The sequence below is a fragment of the Canis lupus genome, chromosome X (assembly GCF_003254725.2).
Source record: "Canis lupus dingo isolate Sandy chromosome X, ASM325472v2, whole genome shotgun sequence".
In the NCBI taxonomy this organism is placed as follows: Eukaryota; Metazoa; Chordata; class Mammalia; order Carnivora; family Canidae; genus Canis; species Canis lupus.
The window spans coordinates 75,143,524-75,158,737 of NC_064281.1; the positions used below are offsets into that span (position 1 = coordinate 75,143,524).

Sequence of the window (15,214 nt, forward strand, 5' to 3'; positions counted from 1 at the left end):
ATTACAAAAGGCTTCACTGTTGGCTTCCTTTAAATAGCTCACCTCCCTAATGCTTTTAAAATATAATTTGATTTAGAAAATACATTCGTTGTATAAAATGAGGTATATTTGTGTTTGCATGGCTGCAAGGGGACTATTCATTTGTAAGCCATCTGATGTCTCTGGATTCCTGGTTTTCAGCATACCTGCCCTGGACCTTTATAGAGACAAGGTCCTACTTTAATACCTCATTTCTGTGAAAAAACACACTTAAAGACAAAGAGAGTATTTTCTGCCATCACAAAGCATTTCCACCAACATTCTTCAGATGTCTTCAAATTTGCCCTTGGTATCCTACCTTAGGTACCCCCTTGAATCCTTGCAATGCCATGTTACATCAGGAATACAGAATTTTAGTAAGCCCAGGGATTCAAACTTGCTAATGAGAAAGGATATCAGCCTGGGCCTTACCTTTCCTGCCAGGAACCATTAGGTGGTCCAACATGGTTTGATTTCTTCTAACTTTTTTGCCCTCTTTGACACTTCTTGGCTATCACGTAAGTGAAGTTTCCCTTACATGCTGAGCTCTTAAAGAGCTGTGACCAACCTGGAGGTTTTGTGGCACACCAGGGGAGTAATCTTGGTTTGGAGAGAAGACCCACCCTGGAGAAGAAACACCTCGGGCTATGCATTAGGACTCTTTTCATAATACCTGCCAACCACAGAAACACTGAAATTCACCTGCATGAAAGGTGAACAAACAGAAGTTGAGAAACAGAAGCACAACTCACAAACCCCTTCATTCAATTACAAACCCTTATGGAGGGACAACTGAGTAGCTCAGTGGTTGAGCGTCTGCTTTTGGCTCAGGTCGTGATTCTAGGGTCCTGGGATCGAGTTCCGTGGGAGCCTACTTCTCCCTCTACCTATGTCTCTGCTTCTCTCTCTGTGTCTCTCATGAAGAAATAAGTAAAATCTTTAAAGAAAAAACCCTTATGGAAGCTCAGCATGTAGCACAGTGCCTGTCACAGAGTCAACCCTTGGTAAAAGCAGGCCTGCTGAATGGTACTGCATGTCAAGTACTGGCTTAGGTTCCCAAAATAAAAAGATGAGGGAAATAGACTCTTGTCCTCCAGAGATGTGTTTGACTCCCTGGATACACTTCTATGGCTAGTCCCTCTCTATATCCTAGCCTCCCACTCAAAAACCAATCAGTCGTCAACTAACACTTAGAAAGTGCTAATGATGTGCAAGACACCGTGCCACACAACATAGTGAAAGGGTTACAAAGGTTACAATCGAATTGAGAAGGGGACACCTGGGTGGTTCAGCAGTTGAGCGTCTGCCTTTGGCTCAGGGCATGATCCCGGACTTCCGGGGTCAAGTCCCACATCGGGCTCCCTGCATGGAGCCTGCTTCTCCCTCTGCCTGTGTCTCTGCCTTTCTCTCTCTGTGTGTCTCTCATGAATAAATAAATAAAACCTTTAAAAAATCTAATAAAGAAGATCAAGTGCAGATGCAGGAAAAGATGGTAATAAATAACACAATATGCTTAGGTCCTGACTAATGCTCAGGAAAAGCTTCCCAGAGCAGGTAAGCCTTGCACCAGGTCTTAAAGGATGGCAGGGAGGTGAATCAGATAAACATCTGGGCAATGGCTAAGTCAGTCTGGCTAAAATAGTAGTTCATTTTAGGGAACAGTGTAAATGAGGTTGAAAATTTACATCAAAGTGAGATCTGGAAAAACTTTAATGTCTGATTAAAATATGGACTTTATTATGAAGGCAACAATGGGTTGATGGTGGCTTTACATAGTGAAATAAAGATGAAATAGGGAGGTTGGGGCGCCTGGGTGACTCAGTGTGTTGAGTGTCTGCCTTTAGCTTGGGTCATGATCCTTGGGTCAAGGGATTGGGCCCTGCACTGGGCTCCTTGCTCAGTGGGGAGTCTGTTTCTCCCTCTGCCCCCTATCCTCTGCTCATGTTCTCTGGCTCTCTCTCCTCTCTCAAATAAATAAATAAATAATAAAATATTTTTAAAAAGGAACAGGTAAGATAATGAAAAGCTTCAACGACAGGGATGTCCACTGTTATTCAACAAAGTACTGGAAGTCTTACCCTCAGCAATCAGACAACAAAAAGAAATAAAAGGCATCCAAATCAGCAAAGAAGTCAAAATCTCACTCTTCACAGACAACATGATACTTTATGAAGAAAACCCAAAAAAATCTACAAAAAAATTGCAAGAACCAATACAGGAATCCAGCAAATTTGCAAGGTATAAAATCAATGGTCAATGCACAGAAGTCAGTTGCATTTCTATATACTAACAAAGAGACAGAAGAAAGAGAAATCAAGTAATCGATCCCACTTACAATTGCACCAAAACCACAAGATACCTAGGAATAAACCTAACCAAAGAGGCAAAAGATTTGTACTCAGAAAACTATAGACCACTCATGAAAGAAATTGAGGAAGACACAAAGCAATGGAAAAACACTCCATGCTTATGGATTGAAAGAATAAATATTGTTAAAATGTCTATGCTACCTAAAGCAATCTGCACATGCAATGCAATAATACCATCAGCACTTTTCAGAGTTGGAAAAAACAATCCTAAAATTTGTATAGAAACAGAAAAGACCCTGAACAGGCAAAGGAATGTTGAAAAAGAAAACCAGGGCAGCCCCCGTGGCGCAGCGGTTTAGCGCTGCCTGCAGCTGGGGATGTGATCCTAGAGACCTGGGATGGAGTCCCAGGTCGGGCTCCCAGCATGGAGCCTGCTTCTCCCTCTGCCTATGTCTCTGCCTCCCTCTCTCTCTCTCTCTCCCTCTCCCTCTCTCTCTCTCTCTCTCTCTCTGTCTCTATAAATAAATAAATAAATAAATAAATAAATAATCTTAAAGAAAAAGAAAAAGAAAACCAAAGCTAGAGGCATCACAATTCCAGACTTCAAGCTAGATTACAAAGCTGTGATCATCAAGACAGTGTGGTACTAGCACAAAAACAGACACATAAAAAAATAAATAAATAAAAAATAAATAAAATAAAAAATTAAAAAATTAAAATTAAAATTAAAATAAAAAAAAAACCAGACAAACAGACACCTAGGTCAATGGAACAGAATAGAGAATCCAGAAATGGACCCTCAACTCAACTCTAGGGTCAACTAATCTCTGACAAAGCAGGAAAGAATATTCAATTTAAAAAAAAGAGTCTTGGGGCACCTGGGTGGCTTAGCTAAGCATCCATCTTTGGCTCAGGTTGTGATCCTGGAGTCCTGGCATTGAGCCCCACATAGCGTTCCCTGTTCCCTACTCAATGGGGAGTCTGCTTCTCCCTCTCCTTCTGACCTTCTGACTTGCTCATGCTCTAGCGTGCACTCTCTCTCTCAAATGAATAAATTTTAAAAATAAAATATATAGGGATCCCTGGGTGGCGCAGCGGTTTAGCGCCTGCCTTTGGCCCAGGGCGCGATCCTGGAGATCCGGGATCGAATCCCACGTCAGGCTCCCGGTGCATGGAGCCTGCTTCTCTCTCTGCCTGTGTCTCTGCCTCTCTCTCTCTCTCACTGTGTGCCTATCATAAATAAATAAAATTAAAAAAATAAATAAATAAAATAAAATATATAAAACAAAAAAGACATTTTCTTCAAGTGATATTGGGAAAACTGGACCACCTTCTTATACCATACACACAAATAGACTCAAAATGGATTAAAGACCTAAATGTGGGGGCCACCTGGGTGGCTCTGTGGTTGAGCCTCTGCCTTTGGGTCAGGGAGTGATCCCAGGGTCCTAGGATGAGTCCTGCATCTGGCTCCCTGCGAAAAGCCTACTTATCCCTCTGCCTATGTCTCTGCCTCTCTCTGTGTTTCTCTCATGAATAAAAAAATAAAATCTTAAAAAAAGACCTAAATGTGAGACAGGAATCCATCAGAATCCTATAAGAGGGGCATCTGGGTGGCTCAGTCTGCCTTTGGCTTGGGTCATGATCCCAGGATCCTGGGATTGGGCCCCCAAGCATTGGGCTCCCCGCAGGGAGCCTGTTGCTCCTGCTCTGGCTGCCCTTTGTGCTCCCTCTCTGCATCAAATAAATAAATAAAATCTTTAAAAAAACATTCTAGAGGAGAACACAGGCAGCAACCCCCTTGACCTCAGCACAGTGACTTCTTGCTAGACAAGTCTCCAAAGGCAAGAGAAACAAAAGCAAAATGAACTATTGGGACTACATCAAGATAAAAAGCTTTTGTACAGCAAAGGAAACAGCCAACAAAACTAAAAGACAACTTATGGAATAGGAAGATATTTGCAAATGTGTTACCAGATAAAGGGCTAGTATCCAAAACCTACAAAGAACTTATCAAACTCAAACACCTCCAAAACACCCAAAAAATCTAGTCAAGCATGGGCAGAAGACATGGACATTTCTCCAAAAAAGACATCCAAATGGCCACAGACATGTGAAAAAATGATCCACATCATTTGATGAGGGAAATACAAACCAAAGCCACAAGATACCACCTCACATGGGTCACAATGGCTAAAATTAACAAGTCAGAAAACAACAGATGTTGGCGAGGATGTGGAAAAAGGGGAACCCTCTTCCACTGTTGGTGGAAATGCAATTTGGGGACTCCTGGATGGCTTAGTGGTTGAGCATCTGACTTTGGCTCAAGGCGTGGTCCCAGAGTCCTGGGATCAAGTCCCACATCTGGCTTCCCTCAAGGAGCCTGCCTCTCCCTCTGCCTGTCTCTCTCATGAATAAATAAATAAATCTTTTAAAAAAGAATATCACTTAGCCATCAAAAAGAATGAAATCCTGACATTTGCAACGATGTGGATGGAACTAGAGGGTATTCTGCTAAGCGAAATAAGTCAAAGAAAGACAAATACCGTATGATTTCACTCATATGTGGAATTTAAGAAACAAAACAGAGATGCCTGAGTGGCTCAGCGGTTGAGGGCCTGCCTTTTTTTCATATATTTTTTTATTGGAGTTCGATTTGCCAACATATAGCATAATACCCAGTGTTCATCACCCAGTCAAGTGTTCCCCTCAGTGCCCATCACCCAGTCTGCGTTTGGCTCAGGGAATGATTCAGGTATCCTGGGACCCAATCCCGCATCAGGCTCCCTGCAGGGAGCCTGCTTCTCCCTCTGCCTGTGTCTCTGCCTCTTTCTGTCTCTCCTGAGTAAATAAATGAATCTTAAAGAAAAAAAAAACAGAGTACATAGGGAAAGGTGAGGAAAAATAAGATGAAAATAGAGAGCAAAAAAAAAAAAAATAGAGAGCAAGGCCAATCATTAGAGACTCTTAACTCTAGGAAATAAATAGAGGGTGGCTGGAGGGTAGGTGGGTGGGGAAAAGGGATAATTAGGTGATTGGCATTAAGCACTGGGTATGATAGGTAATGATGAACACTAAATTCTACCCCTGAAACTAATAATATATGTTAAATAATTTGAACATGTAAAGAATTCAAATCAAGAATTTAATTAGATTAATAGAATTAATCTAATTCTAAATCAACTCTAAATCAAGCATTTAATTTAAAAAATAGAGAATAAAAGCAAGTTCAGGGATACCTGGGTTGCTTGCTCAGTCAGGCACCTGACTCTTGGTTTTGGCTCAGGTCATGATCTCATGGGTTATGGGGTCAGGTCCTGCGTTGGGCTCCATGCTCAGCAGAGGGACTGCTTGAAGATTCTGTCTCTCTGCCCCTCTCCTGCTCACAGGTACTCTCGCTCTCTCTCTCAAATAAATAAATCTTTTTTAAAAAAGCAAATTCATGTATGAGGCCTGTGTTTGCAATGGTAAGGAAAATATCTAAATGGAAATGTCTAACAAGTAAGTAAAGAAGCAGTACTACGAGTCATAAGAGAAGTCAGGGTTAGAGATTTGGTCAAGTGTCTAGGTACAAGGTGTAAGATTTAGAAAAAAAAAGAGCTTTCAGGAAAGAGTAAAAGGTCAAATGACTTCACCTGAGAAAAAGGTGCTACTTAGAGAAAAAGAAGAGATGCTGGTGACCCAGGAGAACGTGGAACTTAGAGACCAAGGAAGATGCCTTTAGGTAAAGCACTGAGATATATCCAGTAAGTCCAAGGCCAAAGAAAGAAGGGAAATAAGGCAGCAGTAAGTGGCAGACAGGAGAGACAAATGAAGGTTCGAGATCATAGGTGAGTAGACCCTAGAGTCAGGCAGACCTGGGTGGTCCCCTGGCTCCACCACTTATTAGTTAAGTGGCCTCTGGCAAGTTAATCATTCCCCATGACTTTCCTTTTTTTTCATTCATAAAATGGAGATAGCAATAGCACCCACCTCATAGAGCAGCTTTAAGAGTCAAATAAAGTATAATTAATAAAAAGTACTCAGCAGAAGATTAAGTAGAGATGATGTTTGTAAAGCTCTGCGCACAGCACCCAGTACCAGGCAAAAACTCAGTATGTGTTCATTTTAACTGCTGCGATGTTTAAGGACAGTACAGGACTGGGAGGGGATGGCAATATTGAAGGAGGGGAGCAGGGGGAAGGAAAGGTAGGAGTAACTATAAGGCAAAAGCTGCAAGAGTTAGGACAGGTGAAGGGCTCACTTTGGGAGAAGGAAGGAATCCCTTTGCCCCCAACACAGGACTCAGTGTTGTCTATTTACTTCACGGTGCCTGATCATTGCTATGTAACTTGTTTGAGTACCAAGGACATGTGAATGGACTTGGCTGGACACCTTAATGATGAGCTGTGAAATTACCTTTTAACCCTTGTCCCCTACCTTGGATTACATTCCAATGTTAAATCATACCTTAATTCAAAACACACATACACACGTGTCTCCAATGTATGTAACAGATTTGTTAACAAAGATTCCTCCCCGGCTTTCTCTTATTACTGCGAAATTAGTATGCTATGACCACTAGGTAACTTAAAGGATGCTGACATGGGTGCTGTAATGTCACATACCATTTTGTGTGTTTACAAAGTACCAAAGAAGGGACACCTGGGTGGCTCAGCAGTTAGGCATCTGCCTTTGGCCCAGGGCGTGATCCTGGAGTTCCAGGCTGGAGTCCCGCATCAGGCTCCCTGCATGGAGCTTCCTTCTCCCTCTGCCTGTGTCTCTGCCTCTCTCTCTCTGTGTCTCTCATGAAGGAATAAATAAAATCTTAAAAAAAAAAGTACCAAAGAAAGCAGCTGTCACAACATGGAAGCATTTCAGGGGAACTTCAAATTTCTAACAAAACAGATTTAAGCTGTCCCAAAGTTCAGGTGTTTATATTGATAGCACCCTCCACACAACTCCCAGGAAAAGGCAAATTATTAAGAACATGGGCTTTGGAGTCATATTTTGATCTCAGCTCTGCTGCTCACTAGCTATGACTGTGAGCAAGTTACTTAAGCAAATGTGTCATCATCTATAAAATCAGGACTAGGAACACCTACCTTTCAGGGTTGTGCTAAGAATTAAAGAAGCTCATATATTCGAAGTGCTCAGGATGGTACCTAACACAGCAGGCAATGGACATGTTTCACTGCCCTGCCTTAGGCTCTAATTCAAAGTATATCACTTGATTTCTTTTTTTAATATTTATTTATTCATGAGAGACACAGAGAGAGAGGCAGAGACACAGGCAGAGGGAGAAGCAGGCTCCATGCAGGGAGCCCGTCATGGGACTCGATCCCAGGTCTCCAGGATCACACCCCAGGCCAAAGGCGGCACTAAACCGCTGAGCCACCCAGGCTGCCCCATACTTGATTTCTTCATGCCTCAACATGTCTGACCTGCAAAACTGGTGGGATGTAATAAAGCATGTGAGTGATGTTAAGTAAAATTATGTGCTGTCAAGTATTTTTTAAGGAAACTTAAAAAAATACAAACAAAAGAACTTTCATAACATTCTGCATTAGTGCCTGCTAGGCTGCGGTGAGCTTAAGGCCTGCCTGGACCCTATTAATATTATTAAAAGTGTGTGGGGATACCTGGGTGGCTCAGCAGTTTAGCGCCTGCCTTCGGCCAGGGGCGTGATCCTGGAGTCGCGGGATCAAGTCCTGCCTCGGGCTTCCTGCATGGAGCCTGCTTCTCCCTCTGCGTGTGTCTCTGCCTGTCTCTCATGAATAAAATATTTTTTTAAAAAAGTGTGTGATCTGTGATAAACATTTTCCTAAAGTGAATTAAAAGTATGTATTTGATATGAAGAAAAGCCAAAGCTAGAGAGAGGAAATGAGTGAAGAGGTAGGAGACAAAGAATAAGGAAAGGGTAGAGTGGGGGTAGGCTGCAGGGGGAGGGAGTCCTTCTGGTCCAGAAAAGCCCAGTCCCTCCAGGTGACAGAGGATTAAGGAAGCTGCAGGCCCAATTAGGAGTGGCAGAGGAGGGACAGGGGAACTGAGGATTGAAGACAGCTAACCATACCCCATAACATTCAGATTTGAGTGTGTAGGTCCTCTCACTGATGAATACCACCACGACTATGCTCCACTTGCCCTGTACCCCAGCAGTGGGCTCTTGTGCATCTAGGTTTCTTCCTCTAAATTATCAGATATCATCTAAAATAGGGCTGTACTGGGCACCTGTGTGGCTTAGTGGTTGAGTGTCTGCCTTTGGCTCAGGTGCTGGGATCAAGTCCTGCATCAGGCTCCCCATGGGCAGCCTGCTTCTCCCTCTGCCTCTCTCTCTGTGTCTCTCATGAAGGAATAAAATCTTTAAAAAGGGGACGCCTGGGTGGCTCAGCGGTTTAGCGCCACCTTTGCCCCAGGGTGTGATCCTGGAGACCTGGGATCCAGTCCCATGTCGGGCTCCCTGCATGGAGTCTGCTTCTCCCTCTGCCTGTGTCTCTGCCTCTCTGTCTGTCATGAATAAGTAAAAATATATGTATTTTTAAAAAAATAAATTTAAAAATAAATAAAGTAGCACTGTACTATTGCAACCAGTCATCTCTCCTGGTAAAGACTCTTTCATCATATTTAGTAATTTCTGTAGTAAAATATATTTTTCAAGGCAGCATAACAATACCAAAGTGAATTATGTTTGTTTCTTGATGTCAGAGGGGGCATCTGCCCACAGAAAAGACTAGTTTCTTTTCAAAGGTGTTCCTATTTTATTTTTTATTTATGATAGTCACAGAGAGAGAGACAGAGACACAGGCAGAGGGAGAAGCAGGCTCCATGCACGGGGAGCCCGATGTGGAATTCGATCCCGGGTCTCCAGGATCGCGCCCTGGGCCAAAGGCGGGCGCTAAACCGCTGAGCCACCCAGGTCAGGGATCCCACGTGTTCCTATTTTAAATAAATGCTCAGGATTAAAAAAAAAGTGTGACATCTGCTCAGTTTTTGCCTCAGGAATTAATCAGAAGGGGACTCAAGAGTCCAGAGCTGCCAGATAGGAGGGTAGACTAAGTCTCTAGGATGGAATAGCTAACCTGCGTGAAATGCTCAGAGGTTCCAATCTCAGACTTATTTGGTAGGTCTGATCCGGGTGGGGCCAAGAAGCTTCTTGGAGGAAAAAACTTACCCACAGACAAGGGTCCTGCTTACACTCTGTTTACATTTCCTTCAGTTAGGCTGGCCCCACACACGGTTCTCAGCTAAACGAGATGGACATAGGGGTGTATTGCTGCGTCCTTCCAGCAATGCACGTTCAATCCGGTCCTTCCCCCACCAGACCCCTTCACCAGCCCCTCCACACCCCTCTTCTTCGGGCAAGTTCCACCCACCGTGTCTGTAGGAAAGACTATCACGGAGTTTGGGCCAAGGGAGGGCTAAGGTCACAGAACAGGCGGCCGCAGGGCTGGCCGCAACCTTGAACAGCCAGCATAGGTCCCGTCTGCGTCCCCACCTCCGCCAGCCTCTCAATTCCCCGCCCCATGGGCAGATTGGCTCACGAAGCGCTCTTCTACAGTTAGGGTTCCATCAGGCTTTCCATCAGGCTCTCCACGTAACCCCCATACCTTTGTAACCAACAAATCCTCCTACAAACCTGAGGCGGCAAACGAAAAAGCCAGCGGACAGCGTGGATCTCTGCCGCTGGGAGTCACTTCCTGGTGCGTACGGCGGCTCGACTCCCGACGCACACGCAGCCAGCCCAGGGTCGGCGCGACGGGACGCGGGGCTCCTCCCAGGCGCGGGTCAACCGGCCCTGCCCCGGGGCAGCCAGTTTCGGGGGGCCCTCCTCCCTACTTTAACGCGGCGCTTCTCTAGAGCCTTTCCTCAAAAATCACTCAACGCCCTATGCCCTCAGCCCTGCCTCCCCCAGGTTTCTCCCCAAGGCTCCCTCTCCTCCCCTGCCAGCGCCCCCGCCCACCGCTTGCTCTTCTCCCCGTCCCATTGGTGGGTCTGGACCAGCCTCAAACATCACAAAGGAATTTGAACCGCAGGTTAAGAGTGCTACCCATCTCGGGGCGGGGGTGGGGGGGCTTGCAATTCTACTCAACCAAAACTATAAGCTCAGATCCATGATGGGTTGAAAGATTAGGAGGTGAAGGGTGGGGTGGTTTCTTCAAACCTTTTAGTCGGCCTTATTTGGGGCCCTAGGGTTTTCCAGGCATTCGTTCTCTCCTCTATTTTATATTGCTTCAAAAAAGTGTTCTGTTCTTGCAAGGTAAAGCTAGTTCCTTAAGTGGATCCCACGCAGGGCTACTAAGTCCTCAGGGCAAGAATTGTTTTTCAACTTCAAAAGACAGAAGGAGGCTAGATAACTGATGTGGGAAACAAAGGCAGAATGAAACGTACATAAAATTAAATGTCCTTGTAACCTGCAGTCCATTAACAAATACTTGAGGGGGACGCCTGGGTGGCTCAGTGGTTGAGCGTCGGCCTTTGGCTCAGGGCATGATCCTGGAGTCCTGGGATCGAGTCCCACATCGGGCTCCCTGCATGGAGCCTGCTTCCCCCGTCGCCTGTGTCAATGCCCTCTCTGTGTCTCTCACGAATAAATAAATAAAATCTTTAAAAAAAATACTTGAGGCAGGCAGAGAGTATAACCTTTCTCCAGGAAGCCCCCAACTGTGTTATGCCTTGATAGAGGGAAAAACAACCTCAGTTTGACAATAGCAAGGCCTCCAGTATCCTGTGAGTCTTCTTTAGCATATGAAAATCCTGTGCAACTTCTCTTATCTTTTACTTCCCCCAGTCCCAAAGTATATAATTAGCTGCTCCTCACAATCCCAGTGGGGGCAGCAGCTCTTACTGCCCACCGGTCCTGTCCCCATGCTTTAATAAAATCACCTTTTTCTACTGAAGACATCTCAAGAATTCTTTCTCGGCCCTGGACTTCGGACCCCACGAACACACCAACACTACTCCAAAAATATATCAGATACCATTAATTCATTTACTAACTGCTGGAAGAGATTCAGCGATTCCTTTAATTTTCAGAGGGTTCAGGAACCCAACCAAATGAGTAAGAGAACGTTGAAGTAGGGACGCCCGGGTGGCAAAGCGGTTGAGCGTCTGCCTTGGACTCAGGGCCAGATCCCGAATTTCCAGGATCAAGTCCCACATCGGGCTCCTTGCATAGTGTTAGGTTTTTTCCAAAATGAACGGCGGAGAGATTAAAAAAAAAAAAAAAAAACAGCAGAGCCAGACCATAGGTTCGAGAGTGCCTTTAATGGGGAGCACTCCCGGGCGAGGTTCCGTGACTGGGAGAGGTGGCCGGAGTCAGGGAAGTCGCGCGGGGCTTTTAAGCCTTATTGGTTCCGGTCTGGATCCGGGTGGGTCCCTTGCCAAATTAGGAAGGGAACACCGTGGCCCTAGGTGATTGGCTGCGGGTGGGGATAGCACAGACGATGGGGGGTGGTCCCTGGCTGGAAAGTCCTGGATGGAAAGTTTCGGTTTCCCGTCTCGACTTCGATTACTGGAGATGATGTGGTTGGTGGTCATGGCTGCTTTGGCGGGAAGATCAGCCATTTTGACCCAATTTGAGATGTCCGCCATTTTGGGTGCCCCTGTCTCTCAGCCAGCCCAACGCTAGAGCCTGCTCCTCCTGTCTCTGTCTCTCTCTCTGTGTCTCTCATGAGTAAATGAATAGAATTTAAAAAATAAATAAAATAATAATAATAATAAAATTCTATTCATTTACTCATGAGAGACACAGAGAGAGAGACAGAGACACAGGCAGAGGGAGAAGCAGGCTCCATGCAGGGAGCCCTACGCGGGACTCGATCCTAGGTCTCCAGGATCACACCCTGGGCTGAAGGCGGAACTAAACCGTTGAGCCACCCAGGTTGCCTAAATAAAATCTTTAAAAAAAAAAAAAAAAAAGAGAGCGAGAACGTTGCACACACAGGTTTTTATTAAAATTTACAGCAAAGTAAATTTACATTTAATGACACGTAGTTTTTATATTTAATAGTAAGTGGGCTTTAGTGGAAAGCCCTCTATAGCCAACATTTCAGTTATTTACATATATTCAAAGCGTAACATGCCTATTATGCGCAAGGCAATGCCATAGCCCTAGTGAGTACAGCAGTAAGTTAAACCTGGCCAGGGCACCGAGGTGGCTCAGTGGTTGAGCGTCTGCCTTTGGCTCAAGTCGTGATCCCGGGGGTCCAGGGATAAGTCCCCCATCGGGTTTCCCGCAGGGAGCCTGCTTCTCTCCCTGTCCATGTCTGTGTCTCTCATGAATGAATAAATAAAATCTTAAAAAAAAAAAGGTAAGCCTGACTAGTACCTCAAGTAACAGCCAGACCAAAGTTCAAAGTCCAGACCTGCCAGTTATAAGCTGTGTGAACATGGGCAAATTACTTAATTGCTCAGAGCCTCAGTTTCCTCATCTGAAAAAATGTCCATAATAATTGCACCTACTTCACCAGTAAATAAGTTAATATATGCAAAGTACTTAGAACAGAGTAAGCACAGACTCCATGTTAGCTATTATCATCCAAAAATAATTTTACATACTGTGTGTGTATACAAGCCTGCACATACATGGTTACAGACCCTTTAAAAAAAGAGACATCTTTTACTTCCCATTCCAAAGGCCTGAGCAGGTATATGCTTGACTCAATTTATGGCCTTTTCTAACCACTCTAATGGTTCTTTATCACTATTTGAACTCAAGTCATTGTTTCAGGTTTCTAGGCTTGCACATTGCTACCAAATAATACCAGGCTGGAGAATGCACCTTTGATTTTCTTCTCCCTTTCTCTTCTTTTAGTCCCTTTTACGCAGGTAGCCAGCTCTATTCCTTTCTTCACCTCTTCTTCCCTTTCTTCTCCTTCCCATGCCCTCCTGCTCCATTATCATTTCTCATGTTGGCACTCACTGTTGTGCCTAGCACAGAGCCCTAATAGGAGCTTGATGAATATTTGATAAATTGAATTGAATCCTCCCCTTGTCTACTTTGAAAGGGAAAGGGAATATTTTCACTCACCCCCATCCCCACCCCCACCCCCACCCCCACCCATTCTGAGCATCCAGTGAACTCCTTTATTTTTTTTTTTTTTCAGTGAACTCCTTTAAAGCAAGTCTGTCATTTGAGAAGGCAGAACCCTAAGGGGCAAAGAGAGAAAAGAAATTAAGGAAGCTATAATATAATTATTTAACCATTAACCCTTTCATTTTTTTATAAATTTATTTTTTATTGGTGTTCAATTTGCCAACATATAGAATAACACCTAGAGCTCATCCCATCAAGTGCCCCCCTCAGTGCCCGTCACCCAGTCACCCCCACCCCCCGCCCACCTCCCTTTCTACCACCCCTAGTTCGTTTCCCAGAGTTAGGAGTCTCTCATGTTCTGTCTCCCTTTCTGATATTTCCCACTCATTTTTACTCCTTTCCCCTTTATTCCCTTTCACTATTTTTTTATATTCCGCAAATGAATGAGACCATATAATGTTTGTCCTTCTCCGATTGACTTACTTCACTCAGCATAATACCCTCCAGTTCCAACCACGTCGAAGCAAATGGTGGGTATTTGTCGTTTCTAATGGCTGAGTAATATAACCCTTTCATATTTATTTAATCTGATAAAGCATGCTTTTCTATAAAAGAGAAATCATCACATTTGTAAGAGGGGTAAGAAATATCCCATGTTATGGATATTCTTCAACTGGAAAAGTCAATAAATGGACATGTCATGGGTGACAAGCAATATTGTTAAATTAAATAAGAGCTGAAATCAAGATAACCTTTGCCTAACTTTATTATCAGCAAACCAAATTACAACACAGTGAAGTTTCTAGAAATTTGTCATTCTCACTTTGGTCCAGAGAAAATTTCTCTGGGCACTACAGCATTAGCTTTCAGAAATAACATGAATATTTTTAAGATTTTATTTTTATTTTGGGGATCCCTGGGTGGCTCAGCGATTGAGTGCTGCCTTTGGCCCAGGGCATGATCCTGGAGACCTGGGATCAGGTCCCATGTCAGGCTCCCTGCATAGAGCCTGTTTCTCCCTCTGCCTCTCTTTATCTCTGTCTCCCATGAATAAATTTTTAAAAGATTTTATTATTTATTCATGAGAGACCCAGAGAGAGAGGCAGAAAGATAGGCAGAGAGAGAAGCAGGCTCCCCGTGGGAGCCTAATGCAGGACTCCATCCCAGGACCCAAGGATCACCACCTGAGCCAAAGGCAGAGGCTCAACCACTGAGCAACCCAGGTGTCCCTAACATATATTTTTAAAAAGATTTATTTATTTGAGAGACAGCAGGGTGCAAGCTGGGGGAGGAGCAAATGGAGAGGGAGGAGCGGACTCCCCACTGGGTGGGAATCAGAGTCTTAGAACTCCAACCTAAGACCCTGGGATCATGACCTGAAGGCCGATGCTTAATAGACTGAGCCACCCAGGCACCCCGGAAGTAGCATGCATTAAAATCACTTACACTGCGTTGTGTAAGAATTTCTCAAAATGTGTGGTGTGCCTGGGTGGCTCAGATGATTAAGCATCTACATTTGCCTCAGGTTATGATCTCAGGATCCTGGGATCCAGCCCTGCATCAGGCTTCCTGCTCAGCAGGGAACCTGCTTCTCCCTCTCCCTTTGCCCCTCCCCCTGTTCGTGTTTGTGAGTGCACGTTCTCTCTCTTTCCCTCAACCAAATAAGTAAAATCTTTAAAAAAAAAAAAAGAGGGGATCCCTGGGTGGCTCAGCGGTTTAGTGCCTGCCTTTGGCCCAGGGTGTGATCCTGGAGTCCTGGGATCGAGTTCCACATCAGGCTCCCTGAATGAAGCCTGCTTCTCCCTCTGCCTGTGTCTCTGCCTCTCTCTCTCTCTCTGTCTCTCATGAATAAATAAATAAATAAATAAATAAA

General features: G+C 44.5%; 1 protein-coding gene and 1 long non-coding RNA gene across 2 annotated transcripts in view; both read right to left on the reverse strand.

Annotated features, from left to right (window-relative positions):
* Nucleotides 1-716, reverse strand: part of TRMT2B (tRNA methyltransferase 2 homolog B) — a gene marked incomplete at its 5' end in the record, with an annotated part of 42,743 nt that extends 42,027 nt beyond the window's left edge. Inside the window, 1 exon segment of the mRNA XM_035712311.2 lies at nucleotides 451-716. Coding sequence (XP_035568204.2) covers nucleotides 451-716 — 266 coding nt within the window.
* Nucleotides 717-7,989: 7,273 nt separating this feature from the next.
* LOC118353738 (uncharacterized) lies at nucleotides 7,990-10,236 on the reverse strand. The gene is made up of 3 exons (XR_004813118.2): nucleotides 9,943-10,236; nucleotides 9,478-9,550; nucleotides 7,990-8,070 (listed from the first exon to the last, which is right to left on the reverse strand). It is a non-coding gene; the product is annotated as an uncharacterized LOC118353738 (long non-coding RNA).
* Nucleotides 10,237-15,214: the final 4,978 nt, after the last annotated feature.